Source organism: Brachionichthys hirsutus, chromosome 19 (genome assembly GCF_040956055.1).
Source record: "Brachionichthys hirsutus isolate HB-005 chromosome 19, CSIRO-AGI_Bhir_v1, whole genome shotgun sequence".
NCBI lineage: Eukaryota > Metazoa > Chordata > Actinopteri > Lophiiformes > Brachionichthyidae > Brachionichthys > Brachionichthys hirsutus.
Window position 1 is genome coordinate 11166463 of NC_090915.1, and position 27212 is coordinate 11193674.

A 27212-nucleotide genomic window follows, 5' to 3' on the forward strand; every position below is an offset into this window, starting at 1 on the left:
CAGCAGCTTGGGTGAGGATAGAAAGGAATGAGGATAGAAAAATATTAGACTAAAGGAAAGAAAGCCTAAAAGGTTAGAAAATAAATCAAAATGAGGTTGTAAACAGCAGGTCAGAGAAGCACCACCTCTGAGTCCGCCTCTCTGATCTGATTCAAGGCGATCATGGCAGCATCTGTGTCATCGAGCTCCCACCTGAACAAGACTGTCCGACAAAGCTACATGAGCCTGCCGCAGGGAGGCAAGTGCCTGGTCACCTACGTTTGGATCGATGGCACCGGGGAGGGACTTCGCAACAAGACCCGGACCCTGGACCGTGAACCAAAAGGCATAGATGGTAAACAGCTTCTTTTATTCCATGCGGCTGAAAACAGGCCAAGATGATGATGAAGACTAAGAGACAGATGCTATGGGGGGGGGGGGGGGGGCATACTGCTCTGCTGTTAGGGTTCAATATTCCGTACAGCACAGGAATGACGGCATCCTGGTGAGACCTCTGGGACACGCTGGCTGGAATACTCATATGTGTTGTTGTTGTACTTCATTCAGTTGCAGGTACAGAGCAGATTCATTTATTTGTAGTACGGTCACGACAGCGAATTGTTCAGCCATAATTAATGGGGTATATAGTGGTAATTAGCTATAGGTCTCTCTCTCTCTCTCTCTCTCGCTCTCATTTTGACCATTGTCTCTTGTGATCTCGTCAGATATCCCTGAGTGGAACTTTGATGGCTCGAGCACGTCCCAGGCGAAAGACCGTGACAGTGACATGTACCTCATCCCAGTCTGCATGTTCAGGGACCCGTTCACCCTCGATCCCAACAAACTGGTCCTCTGCGAGGTCCTCACCTATGACCGTTTACCTGCAGGTACAGTGGTCACGTTTTAGTATCTAAAGCAGGCATGGGCCATATGCGGCCCGTTGGGCTTTTTAATCCGGCCCGCCAAACTCGTCCAAATTCTATCATTAAATACAATTTTATTATAATTAAACCTCATTCATTTTACTTTTTCCCTGTAATGCTACCTGTAAAAAGCCAAATCCTTTCATGTAATGGCTTTCACATGTCATTTATATTAGTTCACACAAACACTCCATCCCTCTGTCCCTGGCCCGGCCCCTCTGTCAAATTTTAGAAGTCAAAAGTGTTTACATTCAGTTCAGACTTGACATTGTTCTGTTTTTTGTTTGTTTGTTTGATTTGTGCAATTTAGAAAAAAATCATCGAGCGAGCTGCAACAAGGTGATGGAGAAGGTTAAAACGCACAACCTGTGGTTTGGCATGGAGCAGGAATACACACTCCTAGGATTGGATGGGCGCCCCTTCAGTTGGCCCTCAAATGGATACCCAGAACCCCAAGGTGATCGTCCATGTAGCTCCTCTTTGCGCGCAGGAAACCGCTGCTACATTTGCATTGTAACTGGTTATTATAAATAATTACAGCCCACTTTTAAAAATCGAAGCACCTCGGAATCATCCATTATTCACAGTTTTATTGTATTTTTAGTACAGGTTTATCGGTATTTTGTCTTACCGAGCCTTCCATCCACTTTAAGGACCTTATTACTGTGCGGTGGGGGCGAACAATGCCTACGGACGGGACATTGTGGAATGCCACTACAAGGCCTGCCTCTATGCAGGAGTTAAGATTTTTGGTACCAATGCTGAAGTAATGCCATCTCAGGTAAGTGTCATTTTAATAAATGGCGAATGAAATGCCTTCATGTTCCCGAGGCCCAACTTTAGAGAACCCCCCCCCCCCCCCCCTTCTATCCTCATTTCCCTCTTTTTGTTGTCTTCTGCATCTTTGAACCTCAGTGGGAGTTTCAGGTGGGAACATGTGAGGGCATTGAAATAGGGGACCACCTGTGGGTCGCACGCTTCCTGCTTCATCGTGTTTGTGAAGACTTTGGGGTTGTTGCGTCACTGGACCCCAAGCCAATGGCGGGCAATTGGAATGGAGCCGGTTGCCACACAAACGTCAGCACCAATCAGATGAGGGAAGACAATGGGCTGGAGTGAGTAAAGATTTGAACAATGCTTTAAGATGGCTCCACTGAGCTTTATAGCGACTCTCAGATAAATGTTTTCTGGCTCAACTTAGGCAGCTCTTTTGGTAACGTTAAAATTGGTTCCCAAGAGCGTTTCTACAATAATTTAAAGTATGACGACAGAGAAATGACAATTCAGTCATTTTTATCGACGCATGAACCCTGCGATGCCTTCCGTGCTTTAAACCCTGAAGCAACCGCTATCTCAGCCACCACTGTCTTCTTCAGCTTCATCAACCGGGCCATCGTCAAGCTGAGCGAAAAACACGGCGAACACATCCGTGTGTATGATCCACATGACGGGAAAGACAACGTCAGGCGTCTCACAGGTCAGCACGAAACAGCCAACATCAACAGCTTCACGCACGGAGTGGCCAGCCGAAGGTCCAGCATCCGCATCCCTCGGGAGACGTCCGTCCAGAAGAAAGGCTACTTTGAGGATCGCCGTCCTGCAGCAAACTGCGACCCATATTCAGTCATAGCGGCCATTGTAGAAACCTGCCTGCTTGACCCTGAAGACAAAGAGCAGAGCAAGTAGGAGTATCGTTGCTGTTGTACATTAATGTGTGGAAGTATTTGCATATATCTCTTTGTGAATTTGCCTCAGTTGAATAACTGAGGAAAATGTACCTCGGAAAAATGAAGAAATTAAGATTTAAAGATCCCATATTTTACTCTTTTTCAACAAGTTAACTCAGTTCCCAGACACTTTTATGAAATATCTGTGACAGTCTTTGGTCAAACTAACAAACAGATGCTTGCAGGACGGTGTCCCTCTTTTCTGTCTCAAACAGCTCCGTCAGAAAAGCATCTGAAAACAAAAATAAAACTAAGTTCATTGCACAGCTGCGTGCACGCAATGAATGTGCGTGCGTGTGCACACGCATCTTGTGCACGTTCTAACAATGTGACATAACATAAACGAGGATTTCTGCCAGATGCGTTTCAGTAGGTGAATCACAAACTACGCAGGATTGACTTGATGGTTTATTTCACTGTTTTTGGGTTGATAATGACCCAAACCCTCCATAATAGTCTAGGAACGTTGGACAAGTGAGTTTTTCATATTATGGGACCTTTAATGTGTGTGATATTGTATTTCTGTATTGCCTTTCTTTAGTTATCAATGTTATATCCATCTGAACTTCTAAGGCTGTTGTGACTCTCCTCAGAAATCTCTCCCCTGAAAGTACAATATTGTATTTATTTTATTGCATTCTATTATTTTAGTGCATACTCGTGTGTTTGGGTGAGTTGAAATAGTAACAGAAGGGTGCTGCACCTTTCATTTGCAAAATAGCATAATAGGAAAAAGTTCAAATTTAAAAAAAAGCAACATTCAATGTCAGTCAATAAAATGAATCCATAAAAAATCAGTACAGAAATAGGAATTGTATAGAGGCTGTGATTTTCTTGACGCGTGTCCGATTTGATTGCTGCATTTGCAGGTTATAAGGTCTTTGTTCTTTGTTTGATCTTCATTTTCTTTATGGTTATCTTTATTTATCTCTTGCTATTCTACACATTAATTAAAGATTCGTCCCATCCTCTCCAAGATTCCCCTGATCACGTCTTCCTTCCTCCAGTCAGCCAGCAGGGAGCATTGGAGGGGCCTCTGTCAGCCCCCCTTCTCACCACTCCCCCTCTCCGTCCCTCCTGATATGGTCATGCCTTGTTCTTCACCAACTATTTTTGCCCTCAGCATAAGATTCCCGTAAAACATTCTCAGTACATTGATTGCTGCAAACCACATCAATTATCAACTTCAACTATTTGTACCAGTACAATCATAACACATCAAATATCAGTTACACATCATGAGTATATTCTTAAAACAATACTTCTTAAATCAATACTTTCTCATTTGTTTCTAACAGGACAACGTGTTATTTGTATGTTCTGAAAACAATACCTCCTTAACATTTCTAAAAGTACAACATGTTATCAGTACATTTGTAAAACAATACTCTCATATGATTCAGTAAACATATAGTGGCCATCACTTGAAGACCCCTCAAGGCCTTTTCCACCAACCCGCTTTCCAAAGGCCCTAGCAGCGCCCCCTTCCTCATAAACTGTGTACAGCAGACCGTCACTCCCATAAGCCGTGCCAAAAAGCTTTATTCATTAAATCCCCCAGCAGAGGGAGACTTATGACCTCTACTAAATTCGACACCTTTGAATTGAAAAATTCTCAGTCACCAGTCAGAACCACCTGACTAAAGGTCAGAACATCACAGAGGACCAGACCCACGTGTGTTGCACTGTGAGAAGGAGTGACTTTGGTTTGAAATGGTGAGACGTTAAAGCAGACATGGGTTTCCACAGTCGCCTCATTAGGGTGGGCGTGAATTCACCCGGGCATCGTGCGCAGAGTGTTTCACATTAGGCGTTAACGTCTCGTCCTACTTCCTGGCATACGATCCTCTCAGTTTCATCCTCACATCATTATTCCAGCTCTTTGAGGGGAGGATTTTGTAACATGAGCAAACAAAAACAAGCGAGGGATTCAGATCAGATGTTACCGTGTCCCAATTTACCATGGATACCGGCAGTAGCCATGGCAACCGCTGTGTTTGTATGCAGAAACATCTGTCTCAGAGCATTTATTGGCCTGGTGAGATGACGACAGAGAGAGAGAGAAGGAATTATTTTAATGTCTGCTTCTGGGTGTTTCTCTCTTCTGATAGGGCCGTTGTGTTAAACTGTGCACAATGAAACCTTTCAGACAACTCACTCCAAAGTTTTTTTTATTCACCTGTGTAATTATTACCATTGTAACTGCCTGACAGGAAGTACAAAGAAAAAGCAAACACAGAAAACTTACACATGAGAAAATAATAATATTAATAATATGAACGTATAATAAAAACAAAGTAAGCACAGCTACTTTAATAAAAACCAAACCAAAAAATATGAGAGATGATAGCATTTTAGGGCACATAGCACACAATGCACACTAAGAAGTCCGCAGAGTTATTCCGACTAACACAAAGTACACGCCTTACACCTGAGGCAAATACCTGCAGATTTGAAGGGCTTTTCTTCGGAGCCCATTCCAGCAGCTTTTATGTGCAGTTCATTATGGAAGACGGGAAATTACGGCTTTCAGTCGGAGGACTTGCAAAAATCATGCATACAAATAATAATTTGCAAGAAAGTGTCCTGTTTGAATGCAATCGGGAAATGCTTGGATTAATACGACTTGTGAAACATCGTGAAGAAGACCTCTGTGACCTTCGGCTAATGAGGGGATATCCTTCTCAAAGCAACACCAACGACATCAGGCAGAGTGGCTCTCACTTTGGAAAAGATAGCAGAAAACTATGATTATTTTTAAGAGATGGAGAGAAGCGGGTTGTTCCCTGAAGGGTTAACTGGACTCATCAAGGCAAGGAGGGCCCTTTTAAAGTCGGGAGAACAACCCAAACTATTCTTAACATTTATGTAAAATAGCTTAAAGATGACCTTTTTTTGACATTTTTGACACACTGAGCTGATTCTGGATTTGATCAATTCAAGGTCAAAGGGTCTGACACCCTCCCTATGGAGAGACATTTATTTATTTTTACGCAATCAAACAAAGAAAAGATTTGCAACCAAAAATAATGATGTTGATGGATAATAATGTTCTTGTTTGCAAATATTTTCTTTAATTGCAAATACATTTTTGTTGGATTGCATAAAAAGAAACACATTTCTCTCCATACCCCCCCCCCCCTATAATTAGTATTGACGCGCGTTCCGCGTGACGTCACCGGTCTCAGCGGCAGCAGGTGAGAGGAAGCGCAGCGCAGCGTCGCCTCCTCGCTGAGACGCAGAGCAGGGAGCAGGGAGCCATGGGAAAGCTTCAGGAATTCGACATCGCTTTGACCAACAACAAGGTGGTTTACGGTCCGGGAGAGTCCATCAGCGGGACCGTGAAAATACGAGCCGGCAGTCCGCTGCAGTTCAAAGGTAAGCGTCGCTCCGGCGGGCGCGTCCCGGCGGGCGGACGAACGTTCTCACCGGCGCGTCCTGCGCGTCCTGCGCGTCCTGCTTCAGCGAGGAGATCAACTTTCCACCGTGACGGAGACTCGAGCCTGGCCGCCGGGTGGTTATTTGTTCGCTCCTTCCTGTGGCGCTCACGCTGCGTTCGCTGCGGGTTCCGCTGGGAGCGGACGCGGCGCTTCCACGCCTCGCTCGAGCCCGCTGGTCGCGGCGCATCGGTGATTCAAATCTCTTCCTGCTCGGTACCGTGTGCTGATTCCGTTTGTTGTTTTGTGCACGTCGTTTACGTTTGGATGGCACGCGGAGAACAACAGGTGGCAGAGACAGTTTGTTGCTGAAGTAGTATCTGAGGTACAAAAACTGCAGTTTCACGATGGGGGGTGGAAAGGTGGAGAGCAGCATCTGGGGTTGCCATGGAGACCCACAAAGGATGGACTGTGGGGGTCTTGTCTTGTGATGGAGGCCTGCGATACAACTTCAACGTTTCCAAAGATGCGTGACTCAGGAAGAGGACGGCGGATCCATTTGGGTTCTGGCTGTGATGGTGAGGTGACGCCGCAGTTCATCACTGGGATGCTCAGAGGGAGCAGCAACGGTGACAACAAGCGGAGCTGCTGCTGCTGTTCTGGAGGAGATGACCTCAGTGTGTGTCTGCTTTATGTGAGCATTCGAATTTCTGGTTTTTGACAATAGACGAAACTTTTTTTGGGCTTTTTGCATGCTCTGTGTGAGAGATCCATTTCCTTCATTGATTTCATTATTTGTCTCATTAGGATGAAGATGAAGATGAGGAGTTATCGCAGGGAAATCAAATATCAAGCGCTTCTCTTTGAGCGCTTCTCCAGCCTCTATCTTTCAACGCACCAACGCGTGCTAAGCTACTGAAGTTCTTCAACAGAGATGTAATGATCATTATGAACTGTGACTGTTGTTTTGGTTGTCTTATTGATCATCGGTTTTAAAGCAGTTGTTCTAATAGCAGGATAATATGCATAACATTTTATGAAATGAAATAAGAAACACAAGCTCTCAGAAATACTGAATGCTCTCGAGGCCAAATTCTCAGCCTCACTCTATTATTGATGAAGAACGCCATTAGACTGCCTTTCTATTGATTAACTTCCTTTGTTCAAGCATGAAGTTCATGAAAGTACTACTAATTCATACTCCCGCATCATGCTGCACACGCATAAGAACCCTGCTGGAGCCTTTAGTACAGGAAGCTGTGTTTATATTTCGTGCCAGCATTACTTGGCGAAGCAGGAGGGCTTGAACAACATTTAGCGAGTCTGACTTGACGTCTTTTTTGTTTTGATTGATAATCCTCTCTCGAAAGATTAATGGTCATTGCTAAAATAAATTATCAAGACACATTCCAAATGAGGCCGTTACGTCTGAAGCTCTGGTGAGGAGCGTGAGCAAAGGTCATTTAAATGAGCGATTATTAGCATCGGTCATTTATTTTAAATTTGTTTTCCTCTTCCTGAAACCAGGGGTCATGTCAACTGAATAATTTCAGCCAATTACTGAATATTTTTCAATGAAGGATGTAAAAAATCTTTCATTTTGAATATTAGGCCACTGAGTGCAATCTAGGGTATAAGGTTAGCATTTCTGGCTCCATGCGGGCTACTTTAGGTCGCCCACAGTAGTTGATGTTTATTGAAAACACATATTTAAGCATTCACATGGTAGTTGTGACTTTTCGGTAACTCTAATTTGTGCTTTGTCAGCTAATTATGAGCCCATCCCGCTATTCCTCATCTAAATATACCTTGAAGTCAGCAGTTTAATAATTCTAAAGATCATGTCCTCTGTGGGGAACGTTTCAATGAAGTCCACTGTTTGCTGCAGCACAATTATAAATCCCCAGAGAAATTCTTTTAACTGACTCCAGTGTCTTGCTGATTCTCCTTTATTGATGATTCAATTTAAAATGCAGCAGGGAGACGTCTTGATCTCTGCGACAACACATTCAGGAACTGATGGCCTGTTTTTCAAGACTGGGGCTGCGTCATCACAGATTTTCTTTTTACGGAGATGGAAAAGGGAACACATAACCATGGGATGGCTGTTAGCCACACTCCCAAGCGTTCAGCGCTCACCGCTGAATGCTTCTCTCCTCTTACCAAGGCCTCTGTAACCTCACCCAGGTCTGCTGGCTTTCCCTTTTTTACATTTTAAATTCAAATGATCTAGAATCCAACAGCAGCCGTACTTCATCTGTCTTTCATTCGTGTGTGTGTGTGTGTAACTGTAGGCACGCCGCGCCCGTGACGACGTGACTATTAGTCCTGTGTTGCATTCGAGGTGTGGTTGGTCGTGCATGTATTGATGAGGCGTTCAGGCTCCGGTGTGCACTTTCCCATCTTGCATTTGATGTCCAGCATCGTTCAGTCGCCGCTGTTCGCTCGTAGACACTTGGCCACTGTTGGACTGTTTAGTCTCACACTATCATGAGTTTAACAACAATCTTTAAGGTTTAAACGTATTTGTGGTCGTCGTTGTTCTGCTCCGTTGTTTAGGCCCATTCTTCCGCTTCTCCTTGTGGACTAGATTTGTTATAAACCGGATTATTCTGTACAAATGAATAACCTCCCACCAAAGGATGCGTAATCCCCGTGGCTCTGCTGTCTTTTGTCCTTGAGTGAGGAACTTGACACACGATTACTCAGTGAGAATAATAGTGACTATTTCCTGCCGCCCTTCTTTGTCAGTGAGAGACATTGATCCACATGTTCCTTGTCGGCCTGTGTTCTTTACCCATAGATGTCTTGGCGCCAGCTGTTTCCTCTCTCCTTGAACTTATCCATGTCAATGATGGACCATTGTGCGCCGTAACCAGCACCCCGCTGGTTAATTGGATCTGCCAGAAGAGGATTATGTGTCATTCCCCTTGATAAGCAGAGACACAGACCACTCCTCCTCTTCCTCGAGAAAAACTGCCGCACTTCAAATCTTGCATAAAATGAGTTGCCAGAGAGGGTGCCGTTCCTCCGTGGAAGTGGATCAAAACTTTGATGAGTGCCAACTGCCAACCAAGAACCCAAAATAGAACCCTTGTCAACTGGGAGATAAGAAGTTGCTTTATGGCTGTGCTGAACTGATAGGCTGTGAAATGCATCGTCTGCTCTTCATGCATGGCTCTGCCGATAAATATTTACCCCCTCCCCAGCGGAGGTCAGATGAGGTTAAGAGATCGACCCCATCTGTCCATTTGCCTGCGAGGTATTTAGAAAAAATCTGTCAATGAGTTTTTGAGCTTGGTGCACGGCTGGATTTGGGGCCGAAGCAGAGGTCGGGCTTAATGCGGAGAATCAGGGATGTGGAGTCTGGATTACGTTTCCACTAAGACCCAGGGCATCCACTGGCTCCACACAGTGCTACTTGATGAGGATTTCTTCACTTGTCTTTGGCTAATACTGACGAGTCATCGACAGCAGCTCAAACACACCCTTATCGTCAAACTACTCTGACCCAGAGCAACTGTCGGACCTCGGCTGATCATAAATGACTCGTCACACTTTCTAACACGATGGCTACAGGTTCGACCCGGAATGTTTTGCACCGGAAATCCACGGTGACAAACACGGTGAAGGTCCACTTTACATGTAGCGGCTCACGTTATAGCAGAAGATTTAGTCTAACTTTAATAAAACTGTCAATGCAAGCAGAACTAGAAAGACAATCAGAGATTGCAGACCCCGCCTCCAAAAGACTCTTCGATCTTGTGAGACAGTAAACAGGGCTTCCGGATCAGAGGGGCCAAACCTGCTCTAGCTTGCTGCTCCGGAATGTACTACAAGACTCCTTCTGGACTCTTTTTCCCATCATGCCATTCGTGTCCCTCCCTCTTAAAGTGGCAGTTTACAGCACAGGCACAATTCCAGATGTAAAAATAATTCTAGAATCTGGATCCAGATCCGGATCAACGGCATTCTCGGGGAGGACCGAGCCACGGACAGAACCTTGCTTGTGTAAAAATTTCAAGTCGATTGGGTTACTAGTTTTTGACTTATGCGCTCGGACAGACAAACAGACAAACAGACAGACAAACAAACGCACCCAATTGCAATACCCTCGCTTCCGCTTCGGCGAGGGTAATTAAGAAAACATGGCGCTTCAGGTATTGTCAGATTGCAGATCTCATTCAATTCATTTCAATTCAGTTTTATTTCTATAGCGCCAGATCATAATATAAAGTCATCTCAAGGCGCTTTACAGGATTAGCAGGGAAAGACAGAACCCAACTTTACCCACAAGAGCAGGAACTTTGGAGACGGATGCAAGGAAAAACCTCCCTTTAACAGGCAGAAACCTTGGACAGAACCTAAGACTCATGGTGGACGGCCATCTGTCTGACCAGCTGGGTTGAGATAGAGAGAGAAGAAGTGAGACAATCATCTTATTTAAAGTCGACTTAATTCCCAAGAAAGCTCATATAAATATCGAGACAGTGCCAAAGATGAAACACGTGGAGAACTAAATGATTAGTTCCGTTTTTTGTAATACAGGGGGTCGTCAACTTATGACCACAACTTATGGCCATTTATACTGCACACATGTGCGTACTCAAACTAAAATAAAACGAGGTGAAAATCTAGTTGCTAAATATTGTCCAATATTTCATTTTGTGATTAATTAGAATTTGCAGTATAAAGAGTGCGGCTGCTCAAGTCTGTTCGGTCTGGATTTGAGGCTGATGCAGAGAGATGTGGACGAATTATAGGGTGAGGATACAGATTAAGCATCTGCTTGTTGTATTATTATGCAACTTCTGCATCAATAAGCCTCTTACATGTGCTCGCAGAGAGTCGCTCTCTGGTTTCTCTGCATGTCATTGTACGATCTGCCTTTAGTGTGCAAAGTTTGTCATCAAGCAGTGAATACCGTCGAGTGTTGATGTTGTCTTTGCATGACATGTCATATGATGCTCGTGTATTAATGGCTTCTGCTGCTGCGAATAATGTGGTATTCATGCCTAGTTAAGGGAGCTGAGGATCGTCAGGAAAAAGGTGCGCTTCTCGTTCATTTATTCAATGTACCTAATTTGCATTGAGTGCTGTGATTGTCAAAAGTGCAGATGTTAAACACCAGAATCAAGTTAAACAGTATAAATAGGATGAATGAGCATGCTTTTAAGCGTTGATAAATGAAATAAAAATGTCCTTGAACGAGAATCGTAAGGCCGGACGATGAGAGGAAAATGGATGTACCAGTACCAGAGATGCGAGACACCTCACTGATCTCCATCCTCCAAAAGGAGAGTAAAACCAGTGTCTTTGAACCTCTTTTGATATCAAAGAAGTCAACATAGATTTGCTATCAAGGATGGGTTAGGCTTAGGGTCTGCTAAATGAGGAAAAGCGTCCGAACTGTTTCACTCACCTTCCCAAACATCGTGCCTCTGTCAGGTCAGATAAGTGTCCGTTCATGACCATAATCGTTGTGTTTGAGAACACGGGAAAATCTCCATGTTGTCAGAGACTTAAAAACAGTTTGAAGTTGTAAGTGGTGAAAACAAATGGCTTCCATTCATGAGAACTCCTTCCCTCATAGGAGGGTTTGTATTTTGCTTGTTATAATATTCTAACTATACTGCTTCTCCTTTGTAATAATGTACATCCTAAAATATTTTGCAGTAAATGGCTCAGGTACAAATTTTAGGCACACTGTCAAAGTAACTGCAGCAACATCCTCTTCGTCATTGTCTCAGAATTGGGTTCTTCCTCAGTTCGGAAATCCTTTTTTTGTGTGTGTGTGTATTTTTGTGTTTGTCCAAAAAGTTATTTAAAGTTCCTCTTTGTGTTTTCCTCCTCGTGTAATAAAGTGTAACTCTAAACCTTTTTTATGGGTCACTGTATATACTATTATTACTTGTACTACTATAGTACTAGTAGTATAAGTAATAAGGTGATATTTTCTGAGATGTTATCATACCTTGATAGTTCCATTCCAGATTTTAGCCTTACTAGTTGGTAATTTTGTGCGTGACTTGAGCAACTCTCCAGTCTTCCAAAGGCCGTTTGACATTTTCTAAATGGATCTCTGATACTGAAAATATATTTCTAACAAAGAAGCGCGTTCCGCTTGACAGACGTGTTCCCTCTCAAGATTATTTTTTTAAATATCAAAATGATTGGAATCTAATTTTGACAGATTCAGCATGTAAACCAGCTATATCGGTAGAAGGATGCTGAGGATGGAACTGCCAGGGAACAGGGCCAGAGGACGACCCAGGAGAAGAGACATGGACGTAGTGAGGGAGGACGATGCAAAGGACAGGGCCAGAGGACGACCCAGGAGAAGAGACATGGACGTAGTGAGGGAGGACGATGCAAAGGACAGGGCCAGAGGACGACCCAGGAGAAGAGACATGGACGTACTGAGGGAGGACGATGCAAAGGACAGGGCTAGAGGACGACCCAGGAGAAGAGACATGGACGTAGTGAGGGGGGACGATGCAAAGGACAGGGCTAGAGGACGACCCAGGAGAAGAGACATGGACGTAGTGAGGGAGGACGATGCAAAGGACAGGGCCAGAGGACGACCCAGGAGAAGAGACATGGACGTAGTGAGGGAGGACGATGCAAAGGACAGGGCCAGAGGACGACCCAGGAGAAGAGACATGGACGTACTGAGGGAGGACGATGCAAAGGACAGGGCTAGAGGACGACCCAGGAGAAGAGACATGGACGTAGTGAGGGAGGACGATGCAAAGGACAGGGCCAGAGGACGACCCAGGAGAAGAGACATGGACGTAGTGAGGGAGGACGATGCAAAGGACAGGGCCAGAGGACGACCCAGGAGAAGAGACATGGACGTAGTGAGGGAGGACGATGCAAAGGACAGGGCCAGAGGACGACCCAGGAGAAGAGACATGGACGTACTGAGGGAGGACGATGCAAAGGACAGGGCTAGAGGACGACCCAGGAGAAGAGACATGGACGTAGTGAGGGGGGACGATGCAAAGGACAGGGCTAGAGGACGACCCAGGAGAAGAGACATGGACGTAGTGAGGGAGGACGATGCAAAGGACAGGGCCAGAGGACGACCCAGGAGAAGAGACATGGACGTAGTGAGGGAGGACGATGCAAAGGACAGGGCCAGAGGACGACCCAGGAGAAGAGACATGGACGTACTGAGGGAGGACGATGCAAAGGACAGGGCTAGAGGACGACCCAGGAGAAGAGACATGGACGTAGTGAGGGGGGACGATGCAAAGGACAGGGCTAGAGGACGACCCAGGAGAAGAGACATGGACGTAGTGAGGGAGGACGATGCAAAGGACAGGGCTAGAGGACGACCCAGGAGAAGAGACATGGACGTAGTGAGGGAGGACATGAGAGTGGCTGGTGTTGGGGAGGACGATGCAAAGGACAGGGTGAAGTGGAGAACGTTGATTTGCTGTGGCGACCCCTCACGGGACAAGAAGAAAGTACAGTAGTAGTAGTACTCGCTGACACTTCCTCTTGTTCTTGTCTTTCATTGCCACTAAGCTAAAAAGAAAGACCTCTTAGACGTACGTCCTCTGTCTGAATACTGATGTTGTTGATAAGTCTTCCAAGGACATTGACAAAACAAATTGTCATCTTAGTGCTGCATTATTATGTAGAAAAATGAACACGCTGTCCCTGCATCTGCAAGAGGAGAAAGATTCCTCCAACAAAACTAGACCAGCAAGGCTTGAAAAACTCACTTCTGTTTAAAATTCAGCACGGCTTGTAATGCATATTCGTAATGCGCCACTATGGAAATACATCTTTCAAGGAAACACTCACAATCAATTAAAGTCAATACGTCATTTAGAGAGTGGGTGCAGAGGGACATGACAAGATAAAATCTTATATAACATATTACACAGTATACACACACAGGTACTGCCTCTGGTGTGTCCCAAAGTAGACTGCCCCAAAAACTCTCGGATGTCTGTAAGGGATTCTGATCAAATAAGTCAAGTCTAACATTATTCATCCTCAGGAGCTCGCCCACTTCAGGCTGGAATCTTTGATGTTCAGACACAGCCCGTCTGTTCTGTCCGACAGAGGCTCCTTTGTGCTTCCAGCAATCAGCTGAAACTGAGCTCTGTGTAATCGGCGTAAATAAGGAAGCGCCATTATCAGACTGGCTTCCCAGCGTTCTTCCCGACCAAACCCAACGCTGACTCATGTCTCCCTGTCCCGATGCAACAGGCAGCAAGCCCCGACGGCTTCATCCCACAGGCTGTCCAGTAAGAGTTCAAAGGATGCCGCTAAAGCAATATTCCTCACAGCAAAGAGAGTTTTCTGGGGGGGGGGGGGTGGAATGTCTCAGTCTTTCCTGATGTTCGCTCCATCATTGATGTTTTATACGTGTTTTTGTACTTTTAGGAATGTCTTTTCCGGTACATTAGATACCAGATGAAATATTTGTCTGAATAAAAATAGAAAATAATGACATTTTCTAATGTCTTTTGGACTCAAAGACACTCTGGTGTAATTAAAATGTTTGGCTCACGCTTCCATTAATAGCACAGCACTAATATCATTAGTCTGGCTTAAATTGCATCTGCAGCTGTTGCAGGAAAGTTGTGTTAAAAATGCAATTAATAGAGAAACAAAAAGCATGCGCTGGGGCAGAAGCGCTCCCTTTCAGGCTCCTGTTTCTTTTCAGCTGTTACTGTTCATCCAAAAAAAAAAGTAATCTGAAGGGAAAGCTGTTTTTCTGGCATTGATATCTAATCAGATCTCTAATCCCCTGCACTGCTGAACTTTGATCGGATGAAATCATTTTTGAGTGACGGCTCCCGGACAACATTTAGCAAATTGTTGTTTGCGTTATCTTATTGAAGAGGCGCATTTCTTAAAGTAGGAATTTCAGAAAGTCAGATTGTTCATCTGATACAGCTTTTGTTGACAGCCTGGCGCTGCCACATCGAGGCGTGGCGTTTCCTCCGTCGAGTCTGTTTCTCCTTCTGTGTCTCCTTATCGTATTTATCTCTTCTGAGTCGTTCAATGAAAACGGGATATTCTTTTCGGATGCGCAGCGGCACAAATCGGATAACAATCGGAGTGCACCTTCCTGAAGCATCTTCTTTCTCAACATTATTGCAAAGAGTCTCAACCCACATCCTCCGCAACCCGAACACTCGCCTCGGATTCTGTGATTCTGTAAGACGCAGCAGTCGTGTCAGCTATATCTGCAGAGTTCCTCTCCTGGATGTGTCTGCCCATGCTCTAATAGTGAGCTCTAATGAGTAGCGGCACCAGGCCGTCATGTCCAGGCAGCAAGCTCTGCCTCTGGCTGAGCTTCAGTCCCCCAGGCTGGGGTCCCTTCTGTTCCAGGCGCCCCCTGCACTGGTACTGAAGATGTGATCCTGCTGGTGCATAAACATTCATCTGTATGATTCCAGTGCGACTCACATCTCAAATTGAATAGAAGTTTGGAACTTCAGTCAGTTTCCTGTCTCAGCTCCACTTGGAAACTCAATTGGATTTGACGCTTAAAATAAAAATATCTGTAACGCCTCGCCACAATAAAGCTTGTGTGCTAACTGTAGCTGCTAAAAAGCTATAGGAAGCCGACTGAACGACTCGCCAACTGTTGCATCTCTTTGTGTTTTCAGATGCTGAAACCTTTTTCTCACGCTTTTTTTTTGTCAAAGTTTGACTAATAAATCTTTCTTTATATACTCTATTTTAGTCTGCTGTTCTAAACGTACTCTATATTTTATAAATTGTGATCTGACACAGATTGCTGCCATCTGTGTCAGAAGCTGGATTCATTTCAAAAAAAGATGACGAGTCATCACTGTTCTCTGTTTTGTCCACTGACAAGACGAGTTCTGTAACATGTTGTAAAATCTGCTTCCGTGTGGAAGCGATATAGATTTCTGCTTTCGTCCTAATTTGTATGCCCTTTCTTAAGACTTGTGAATTTTTTTTTTTGAAGGCTAACTAGGTAACTCAGTTGCTTGTTCAAGTTTTCCAGTAACTGTTGCTAATCAACAAGTATGGTTGGCGGGGGGGGGGGGTAGGAGGTAATCCGTCAAAAAGAGATCCGGTGTCAGACTAGCTGCACTGTTTATCACTCAAATGACAAACCTTTGTTATTAACCAGTAGACCCTTGTGAGGAATGTTGGGCCGCAGTGGTTTTGGAACTAGTATTGGTATTGCTGCAAAGTTTTAAACTCTAGAGCTGGCTTTTTCCCCTCCTACTGAAAAAGCTCTATTCCTGTAGTGCCAATGGGTTCGATAGACAGACAGACCAAATCTGTCTTATGTCCTTGTCCTTGAATACTGAGATTATACTGAGCCATCTCTGTTTAATCATCTGGCTTCTGATACAGGTGCGTGTGTGTGTGTGTGTGTGTGTGTGTGTGTTCCTCACAGGCAGACAATCAGTGACTGTAGAGGGATGGAGAGGTGCGCTCTCGATAGAGGTGTTCCTGCTGCTCGCCTCTCACTGCAGCGCTTTGCTTTGATGACGGATGTTGATGAATCCATCATGATTGTGAAGTTTTGAATGTTTTTTTTCTGGAGAGTGAATAAAAAGTCGTCTACTTTAGCTTTCCGTTAGTTGCAAAATAAAACCCCCGCATGTCCTGGAGTATTTATTTCACGATTGAAAGACATGCGTAGTCTAAACGCTTTAACATCTCTTTGTCTCTTTGATTGTGCTTCTGTTTACGGTCGTTTTTAATAGTTGTTTTTTAATTATCTTTTTTATTTTTTACTGACCTGATTTTAGATTTAAATATTAGGGTTGGGGTTTGGGTCTAAGGGTTAAGTTCAAGATTAGGGGTTAACAGCTTGTATTCACAGTTAAGAGTTTAATTGTATTTTCAACACAGTGCGTTTGACTGTACTTGTACTGTAATACATACTATTGTTTGACCGTACTTGTACTGCTCTTACATTCTATCTAATAAATATATTCATCATCATCATCATCACCCTTTTAGAAAATCCAAGTTCCATGCTTCAGAAACGGTTTGACCAAATATTTCAAAAGGTTACATGGCACAATTACAAGAACATTTTGGGTATTAACTACAAAATATTTTGTCTACGAGAAAATGATCCGCAGATAAATAAATAAAGCTGGCAGTTGGATCCTGCAGCAACGCTAACTTGGATAACTCCTGTTTACCTTCCTCTCTTCGCAGCCATCAAGGTCTACTGTCAGGGCTCTTGTGGGATATCCAATAAAATGAATGACACTTCCTGGATGCTGGAGGAGCAGTACTTTAACAGCACGTTGTCTGTTGCTGACAAAGGTAAGGACTCAGTTACAGAAACACTCCAGACCTTTAATAGTTGTTTTTTAATTATCTTTTTTATTTTTTACTGACCTGATTTTAGATTTAGATATTAGGGTTGGGGTTTGGGTCTAAGGGTTAAGTTCAAGATTAGGGGTTAACAAAGACGTTTGTTTTTTAATTTAATTTTCGCTAGTTCACGTCTGTTTTTAGTAACGTATCACGTAAAGCATGAAGATTCGCAGGAGAGCGTTTCGTTGGAGAAAATCCGGTCGTTTTTCAAAATCAAACACCTTTTAGATGCTAATAATCGATACAACGGAAATTGTATAAATTAGTTATTCTTTCTGTGCGGCCCGGTAACAAATGCCTCACGGACCGGTACCGGGCCGCGGCCCGGTGGTTGGGGACCGCTGCTGTAAAGCAATGTAGTAAATCCTCCTTTTCTAATGCCACTCCCCTGAACTGAAACATGGTCATCTGTTAGCGGTCCATCCTGCCGTGCTGTACAGATATCCTGCCCCCCCCCCCCCATCGAAAGGAACACTTCCTGAACCTTCCATTCAGCTTCCTTTTTTTTTTTTTGCGGTTATACCAGCAGCCACCAGCAGAAATGTGCTCTGCATGCATACAATGTAATTCACTGAAACGTGTTTGGTTTGTGTTGTTGTGTTGGACTACATTATACGGTGATTCATAATGCATTATACATTATACAGTGAGGCCTGTCTCCCTCAGCCCTGTAAAGGAGGAAGGCCATTAAATTAAAATGCATCAGCCATAACGACACCATCTTTAAGGAGATTTGCACACTTAACTCGAACCTTCCACCGAAAGCTGAATGGTTTGAGCTTCATACTGGTCGCCGCCGTGACATCAGATGTAAGCGCCAGATAAAAAGGACGTTGTCATTTCCTGTAATGAAGTAGGACGACTGGCGCTTTTTTCTTCTTCTTTTTTTAATAGTCGTCTGTTTTATGTTGTGTTTTGTTCCACTGCATTTCTCAGAACTCCACTTTGAAGTCAACTTTCAGTTATTTATATCTTAAATATCTATTCATTCATTTTCTTTAAGACGAGATGATCAGAAATCGCCAGCCAGTTGTAGAGTTTTACTTGGAAATTGCAAAATACATAGTCATAACAGTTTTCTACCAAAGAAGTTATGTATAAAAACTACTTTTGAGAGTTTCACTATCACAACTAACCGTTTCCTTTCTGTTATGTTGCCATGGAGACAGATGGTCAGGAGGAAACAGGACTATCAAAAAGATGCATCCAGCCAAGCACCGTGAGAAGTGGATAAAATGACTGGGCAGGATAAAACAAAATGGAATTCCTTTTGTATGAAGAGTCAAATTTGTGTCATTTTATCAAATAATACAAAAGTATGAGATTTTCCCCCTTTGTTAGACTTAAACTAATGCCACCGTACTCGACGAGTGCGAAGACAGTTTAACCCTCATTCAGTGTTTCCGCACGCACGCCCATGAGTGCACGGTGAATGACGGGCATTCCGGACTCCCAGCAGGGCATAAGTAATTCATTACACAGCCGCTCCATGAGATCCCTTGATCTCTCCCTTTTCTCCCTCCCATTCGCTTTATGAAATGCTCTGCTCTTACCCCCAAGGGCCGACCGACAGGGAGAGTCTCACACACACACACACATGAATGAAAGCGAACGGCGTTCACTGTGGCTGACTGATCATGTGTTATGCCACAGATGGTTGGAGGAGCTAAGAACAGTGATGTCAGCATCTGTTTTTTTTAACCCCGTCTCTGCGCTCCAATAATGAGGATCTCCCTCCAGCCGTCTGACTGCGGCTTCACTGTTCAGTTGTTTTTCTCCACCCGCCGTATAGATACATATCAGCCATCATCGATATTATATTCAGACAGCATGCGAATATGTCGTTGAGCGTATAGAGAATCGAGTGTGCGGCGCCGCTAACGGGTTTACGGTGTGGCCTCAGGCAAGGTTTTCTCCCTGCCACCATTTCATGGTTTATCATTTCTATTTGAAGACGGGTTAGTTATCGAGGGAAAACCTACGTTTCACATAAGCAAATGTCAAGGACGATTCATCACAGCCTCACCCCGACCGGCCTCGGGTGGTTCCAGATGTTCCTCCCATGTGACTCTAATGGGCTTATTTGTGTTTAGAGCTCTGTTTAATACGCAGTCTAATCCGCCCTGCAGCTAATTGGCTTGGGTGAATGGTTTGCATTGGTGTCAGCGTGGCTGTCTGCTGTTGCCTCAACAGCACTGAGCTGGTTCCGACCGCGGGTTCTTCCTCGTGTGGTAAACATGCTGAGCGCACACGCACCATGCTCACGCTCGGGAAGATGAAAACGCGGTGGAAAACGTCGTCCCCATCCTGAATGAGGCACGGCGCTGTCTGGGAGAATTTAATTGGGCTGTCGGTTTGTCCGGAGGACGAATGGAACGTGGGACGAGAGGGGAAAAGGACCTTATTGCTGTCTTGTGCTCTTGTAATCAATGTAGCTGAGCGTACCAAGTTTTCTGAACGGGATTGGTGCTTAGACGCACGGTGGTGGCGGTGGCGGCTGAAACTGACGAATGATGTCGAATGTCATTGTCATCATTGCTGCCTGATTACTTGCCATTTTGGTCAGCATCTTTAGATGGAGCGTGATGATCATGACTGGATTGTATTTGTTTTTATCATCGACAGCCACCGTTAATGCTGAAATGGACAGACTGGTTTTAGCAGCCACCCAGAGGACCCTGCTTACTCCAGCAAGACGAAATCAAGCCAACCTTCCAGCAGCATAGCTTCAGAGTAGAAGGGCCTGGGTTCTAGACTCGGCAGTTTCGACCTGCTACCCACTGAAGACGTTTGGCGCATTACGAATCTCAGTCCTTTTCCATTTGTGAATCATGAATAGGCCTCGCTGAGAAATGCCTCACCGATACCAGTGAGTCAGCCAGCAGTTCATCACACCCTCTGACACCTTCTAATCATTTCACTACAGAAGAGTCTTTGAACTAGTTTTCTCAGAAACACAATCTCACTGTGAACGGCGAGGCGAGCCTCACGGGAGTGGCGCCTCTCAAGGACGGATTTTTTTCTTTTTTTGTTTTACAAAGGGATACGTGTAAATAAAAGTGAAGAGTATTTTGCATTGCTCTGGAAGTGATAACGCTTCTTCTTTTACAGGAACTCTGGCAGCAGGTGAACACAGCTTCCCTTTCCAGTTTCTCATTCCAGGTGAGTTTGAAATGAACCCTTGAGACGCATTTCATCTCGCACCTCCACGACGAGGACGCAGGGCTGAGTTTCAGCGCTGGTCACCTGGCTCTCTATCAGACGTGGCGTCAGTGAAGGTGTGATAGCATCCGATAACACTGAACCTTTTGTCTCATGGGCACCTAATGTTCAGAGTTTTGTGTGCAAACAAAACACACACATGCCGAGGTGTGTGATAACGGTGCTGTATGCGTGCGTGTGTGTGTGTGTGTGTGTGTGTGTGTGTGCATGTGTCATTGCACAGACATGTTTGGGGGGAGCATGGTCACATGTTCGTTAAAGTCTATTTTTCCTGAATACTGGACACAAAGACGAGCTGAACATATTTGGCACCTGTCAGAGCACTCTGTGTCCGTCTGGTGTCTTACACTCGAGCAGAGTGGGCTGACGCAGTGGGGTGGGGGGGGGGGGGGGGTTATTTTTAGTTCCCTCTCCTGTTGTGCAGCCAGTGTTTAATTCCTCGTCACGTCCCCATGCTTTTCCCTCCCCTCAGACTTGAGTCCTTTGGTGCAGAACATGTTAACTGTGGCTTGTGGTAACTGGTTCAATGGAGAATTGTGTGTCTTCTGCTGCCCCCTGCTGGTGAAGCAGACGGACTGGAGTATCTTTAAAAGAGATTTCAGTCTTTTGTAGGGTGAGACAACTGAACTTTTAAAGCAGAGGTTAAAGCGGTGATTGTGATCATGTGGTTTTTATCATGTTTTTATTAGAAGTGCTCACATGTAGATATGAAATATATCAGCATCAAGACACAATAAGAAATGGAAAATCACTCAGAGAGCGCTGACCTCCCCCGAGCAGCTCATTCCCCTCATAATTAGATTTACACCGTCCACATCTGGATCATCATCAAAAGGTTCTGCTTTATACACCAACCATGAAAAGTAAAAGTGAATCACAGTTGATCTGGATGAAATTCGGTGGTAAGATGGGTGTCCCCAGACCCCACCCTACATAACTGTGTGAAATTCCATAAACATCAGTCAATAATCAGCCGAGATATTGAGGAACAAATGTTGAAGCTCCATTGACTGCAATGATACCGAAAGTTTCAAACTGATCCAAAATCCAAGATCTCTTCTGGATCAACACCAAAATGTAATCATCAGTTTCTGGTAACATTCCCATGCTTTCAGATCATATGCTATTAAAGCAAAATGTTACGTTAAACTCTGCTGGTAAACAATAATTCTGTGAATGCTGAGCTGCAGCAGACGAGAGGATTTTATTCACCACACAGAAAGAGGCACCTGAATGACGGCTAGATTGATGGTGGTGTTGAACAAAGTGAACAACCTGCTAACAAGATTAATGATGGAGAAGTTCAGGGATTTGTGCTCATTCTCCCAATGCCAGTAACCAGTTATGAGAATTAACTTAGCCTCTCACAATCACACTCCGCTCTCTTGCACATCTTATATGTTGTTCAATATGTCTGCGTATCAAGCGATGTTTTGCCAGTACTTTAAATAGAACAGAACTGCACAGTGGGCAACTAATAGAGGTTTGTCTGTCTCCTCGTTTATCTGCAGTCGAGGCTTCAGGTGTTGCTCTAGTCTCGTGGAGAACAAAGAGATTCAAAGAGAAGAGGAGGTCAGAGGCTGACATAAACCATGAGATATAGGATGGCCTTGGTCCAAAGAAACATAAGACAGTCAACAAGTTGGGGAAGAGAAGCAGATTAGAGGATTACAATTACAAATATATCAGTAGAAAAGTCCCTTCCGCAGTTCCAATCTTACCCTCATTCCCAATTCCAATTCATTATCCCAGTGAAAGTAGAAAAATAAAATAAACGGGGCCATATTCTGTTGAACTCAGCCTTCTTCCCTTTTAGGATGAATTGATTCTTTCCTTATTTTAGACGGAACATGACGTTCTTCAGCCACGGAGCAGGGGGAAGACGTCAAACCATGAATTAACCATGATAAGTAGATGTTCTTTCTGACGTTAAGGTTTCTCTACGAATGCTATTCCTTCTAAGATGAGACAGCCCTCTTCCATTTACATCAGCGACCGTCAGTTCAGAGTGATGTGCCTCCGGGTAAAGTCTTCCTTGTGCCTCAGTCGCCCTCCATCGGTCCCCTGACAGACGTTTGTTTTGCCAAGCTGTCGGCTCCTGAACAACAAACCGCCGCTTGTGATTAATTCTTATCGACAGCGGAAGCAGATTTGTCCCTGGAGCTGTTACCTATCTTGTCTAGCATCTATGAGTCGGGGTAAAAGAAATAACAAAAAACGATCACATGAGCGAGAAACTCGTCTTTCATTCTGATAACACGTGAATTGCACAGCCTGGCTATTGTCTCCAAGTCATTCTTTTTTTTTTATTATCATTCTTCATAAATTTCCTGTCGTCCACTTCGCTGCCTTTCCTGAAATCACAACAACACGAAGGATTCTTTGAATTCAAGACGAGATTTGCAGGCATTCACTCTGAAAAGCTCATTAACTCTGACGGACGCCTGCATGGACAAGGTCAAAGACTTAATGTATTGATCCTGACGGACGCCGTTATAAACGCTTTGCATCGCTGCAGGTTTCTTTGTTTGCTTCAGACACCGAACAGATTAAATGACGCTTTCAAGCCCACAACTTTCACCATCTTTGGTTCCCGCTGTCCCGCTGACAGTTCAACATGGGGAGATCTGATAAATGAAAATATCAGAAAATATGTGCTGCTTAATGATAGGCACTTCAGGCAGATTGAGGTCAAAGGGCATCTTGCCCTGAGCCGCAGCAAAATATGCACCCTCCCATTGGAGTCCCAACACTGGTGGTGGTGGCGGTGGCTGATGACCCTGGTGAACTTGGTGGATCTTGCAGGCTGGATGGTGAGAACTAGAGGGTTGGAGAGGGTCGTGTTTAAAAAGACGGCAGCAAGATGGCAGGCTGGCAGTAACGGTGTGTCGGTGTGCTATCGGACAGAATGACTCGGTAAACGGCCCCAAAAAGCAGTGGCAGAAGAATAAGACTGAGAAATGTGAATGACAAAATGGCATGAGAACCAAAGTACTTCCTGGTTGTGTCAAGCTTTTTTCTTCCTGACTGAACTCGAGCTAGAACTTAATATATGTAGCATATTTGTAGAAATCTAGGAATTTGATAAATTAAAAATATTAACTATGTTGTCATTGTACTGCTTTAAGTTGAGTATTGTTCTAAAAGGGTTAGAACGTTACTATATTTATGCTTTTTTGTGTGTTTAAAAATGTCATTCTAGAATAGATTTAGTGTTTTTTAGGTTTTAAATATTTGACAGGGCCACTTTTTTAGACTTTTGAAGACCTTTTGACAAATCAAATATTTGGGCTTTAACACTTCTAACATCTCTCCAAACACCTAAAATGTTTTCTCTGTCAAAGCAGTTTCCACATCCTCATGTCCCCAATCCTCTCTCCAGTTGCTGCCCCGACCTCCTTCGAGGGTCCCTTTGGGAAGATCCATTACCGTGTGAGGGCAGCCATTGACACGCCCCGCTTCTCCAAAGACTACAAAGCCCAGAGGCCCTTCTACCTTCTGAACTTGCTCAACCTCAATGAGGTTCCTGACATCGAAGTAGGCAATTGGCCGTGCAGACCGGCGTACTTCTTAATTTCTCTGCGCTCATATTGGTCCCGTTGCGCTCTCTGTGCAGCATCCGAGTTGCGCTGTGACCACCAAGAAGTTCAACTACCTCCTGGTGAAGACGGGGATCCTGATGCTGAAAGCTCGCAGTGACTTGAGGGGTTACATCCCGGGTCAGGTCATCAAGTTGGCCACCGAGATCCACAACAAGTCAGGGAAGGACACGGGGTGTGTGCTGGCCAGCCTCATACAGGTCAGTCAGAGGGGCGTTAGAATATCTCTGCATTAACCCTTTCATGTGGGTGATGTGAAGGATTTTATTGCCTCCACCTAACCGTAACCTTTTGTGTGTGATGTCGTTTTCACGTTTTTTTTTGTTTGTTTTTTATGTTTCCTTCTGTTTCAAACCAGAAAGTCACCTATAAGACCAAGCGGACTATGTTTGACCTGCGGACCATCGCAGAGGTGGAGGGCGCTGGAGTGAAAGCAGGGAAACATGCAGAATGGAGAGAACAGATCATTGTCCCTCCTCTTCCTCAGTCAGCGCTGACAGGCTGCAGCCTAATCGACATCGACTACTTCGTTCAGGTTGGAATGCGTTCGCACTGAGCTTCCCATGTTCGTTTTATTTCAAGTAGTGGAACAAATTGAAAATAAGTTTTCTGATGATGCTCAGATACTGTATATATATATATATTTAAATAAAAAGCTCTAGCAGGTACGATCTGGTTGGGATACACAGAATATTTAAAGGAAAGGAATGGTATTTTTGTAACAAAATATGACACGCTTTCACATCCCGTCTGCATCTTGGACGTTTGGTTCTATGCAGCCTAAATCCTAATGCGACTTCTACAAGACGCAGTATGAGACGCCAGAATATTGGATTATCTAACCCGGTACAATAGTATGATGAGTTTTCTGCAGCGCCTGGCATCAGACGTGTCAGAGTTTTAGTTTTTCATGGGATTTAATAGCATTAAGAGAAATAAGAAATATCACCAGTGTTATTCTGCAAACCTTATTGTTTTCATCTCTGATGTTTATGACAAAGAAATGAAATTCAAATGAGCTCCTGAATCCTATTTTAATAAGTTAAACAATGTAATTGATTAGCTAGTTGGTCCTCTGTTATCTTCAACGACATTAGAACACTGCGAGTGTTCGACACACGGTGTTATTAAAATACATCTTCACCTGTATTTTTCATTTTTCATTTTATTAAATCGTAGTTTTAACCCAATGAACACTGATAAATGCTAAAAATGTATTAAACTAGATGTGATGAGGCTTTGGGCTTTATTCTAAGTGTAAATTCTGCTCCTGTTTGTGTTCCAGGTGTCGCTGAAATCTCCGGACGCGGTCGTCACTCTGCCCATCTGCATTGGGAACATTGCTGTCAACTTGTCGCCGTCGAGGCCGACGCCCTCCATCACACGCGGAACGGCTGGCGTGACCCCCAGCGCGCCGCCGGCGGAACACGAACTGGACGAGCGTCTGGGTGCGGGGGGTGTGGCCAGTGAGGAGATCCCCACAAAGAGTCACTCTCAGCAGGATCCCTCCGGTCAGCCGGTCACCATGTCTCCCAGCGCCTTCAGCCACGCCCCCGGCGCCGCGCTTCCTCCCAGCCACAGGCAGCCTGATGCCACGGCGCCTCTGTTCTGCGTGTCTACCGGGGCCACCATACCGTTCTTCACCGAGGGGAACGTGACGCCTATCCCCACCTCCTGTTCTCTCATTCTCCCCCCGGAGTACAGCAGCTGGGACTACCCTCATGGTTAGTGCTCCCACATTCCAATTCACCCAAGTTGCATGTTTTTGGAGGAACCCGGAGAGAACCCACGCAGACACGGGGAGAACATACAAACTCCTCACAGAAAGGCCCCAAGCTGGATTTGAACCTGTGACCTCCTTGTTGTGTGGCACCAGCGCTACCCAGTGCACCACCGTGCTGCCCGTACTATGTTGAAAATTGAAAAATCAGAGGCAGCAGAAATAGGCCTCTGATCTCTATAGAGCAGGGGTGAGGAACCTGTGGCTCAATTATAAAAAGGGCAGAAGGGTCCGCACTACGGCCTGCTGTGCGGACCCTTTTCAGGAAGTAAACTTCCTGTGAGATCAGGAAGTAAATTTCCCTCGTTTTAAATCGTGTTGTCAGCACGCTAATTTTAGAAACCCTTTTGAGAAGAACAACAGCATAACAATGTTATTCAAATTAATCCAGAGACTTATTGCACTTTAAACGTGTTATTACATAAAATGCACACATTTACTTGTATTTAGTTTTAAACATATTTTATGGCTCTCACGGAATTACACTGAAAAATGTGTGGTGTTCATGGCTCTCTCAGCCAAAAAGGTTCCCGACCCCTGCTCTAGAGTGTCAGTGAGCAGAGAACCAGATCTAAATTCATCTGTTCAAACGCTAGTAGACACTTTAATAGAACAGCATCGCTATAACGCGGGACTTTCTATCACATGATCAAAGTATCAGCTGCTAGCGTGTTTCTGTTCTGTTCGGTCTTGTTCCAGAGGCTTCTGTCCTAATTTATTTCCTTTGCCTGTTGTAGAGCCTCCACCTTCTTATGAGGAAAGCTGCAGCAGTGCCGACTCCAGTTTCAACAGCAGACAGTAGAGAACGAGCAGGAAATGAAGCATCATGGACTCGCCCACACGCGCTTGCCTCAGCCAATCAGGACAGAAAGGAGGGTATAAAGAGGGTGGGCCTAAGCTCCGCCCCTGAATACCTTAGAGATTGACTCTTATCTTTTAGAAAGTAAAGAAGGGATCATATCTTGAATTTAAGTTTTAATTTCACCTCTTGTCCCACCGGATTGCATCTGACAAAACAGGCGAACAATACTGTACCTCAAAGAAAAATACTGGATCGTTTTACGGTGTGTGTGTGTGTGTGTGTGTGTGTGTGTGTGTGTGTGTGTGTGTGTGTGTGTGTGTGTGTGCATGTGCATGTGCGTGTGTGTGTGTGTGTGCCAGTGTCTTATAATAGCAGTGAAAGTTTTCTGTCAGACTAGACTGAATCCTACATGAGTAGCTTTAAATAGTAACTAGTTTAATAGTTTTATCACTATCGG

The 27212-nt window shown here is 44.5% G+C and overlaps 2 protein-coding genes across 2 annotated transcripts; both read left to right on the forward strand.

The window, feature by feature from the left end:
* The first annotated feature begins 162 nt into the window (after positions 1-162).
* On the forward strand, positions 163-3441 carry LOC137908202 (glutamine synthetase-like). Its single transcript, XM_068752571.1, has 6 exons — positions 163-334; positions 705-866; positions 1213-1359; positions 1556-1683; positions 1818-2017; positions 2279-3441. Exons 1-6 carry the CDS (start codon positions 163-165, stop codon positions 2586-2588), a joined length of 1119 nt encoding a protein of 372 aa, XP_068608672.1. The 3' UTR covers positions 2589-3441.
* A 2448-nt stretch (positions 3442-5889) lies between these two features.
* Positions 5890-26821, forward strand: arrdc1b (arrestin domain containing 1b). The gene is made up of 8 exons (XM_068753061.1): positions 5890-6007; positions 17188-17298; positions 20464-20514; positions 23957-24111; positions 24191-24373; positions 24532-24708; positions 25459-25897; positions 26691-26821. The coding sequence occupies exons 1-8, from the start codon at positions 5890-5892 to the stop codon at positions 26753-26755; spliced, it is 1299 nt and encodes a 432-aa protein (XP_068609162.1). The 3' UTR covers positions 26756-26821.
* Positions 26822-27212: the final 391 nt, after the last annotated feature.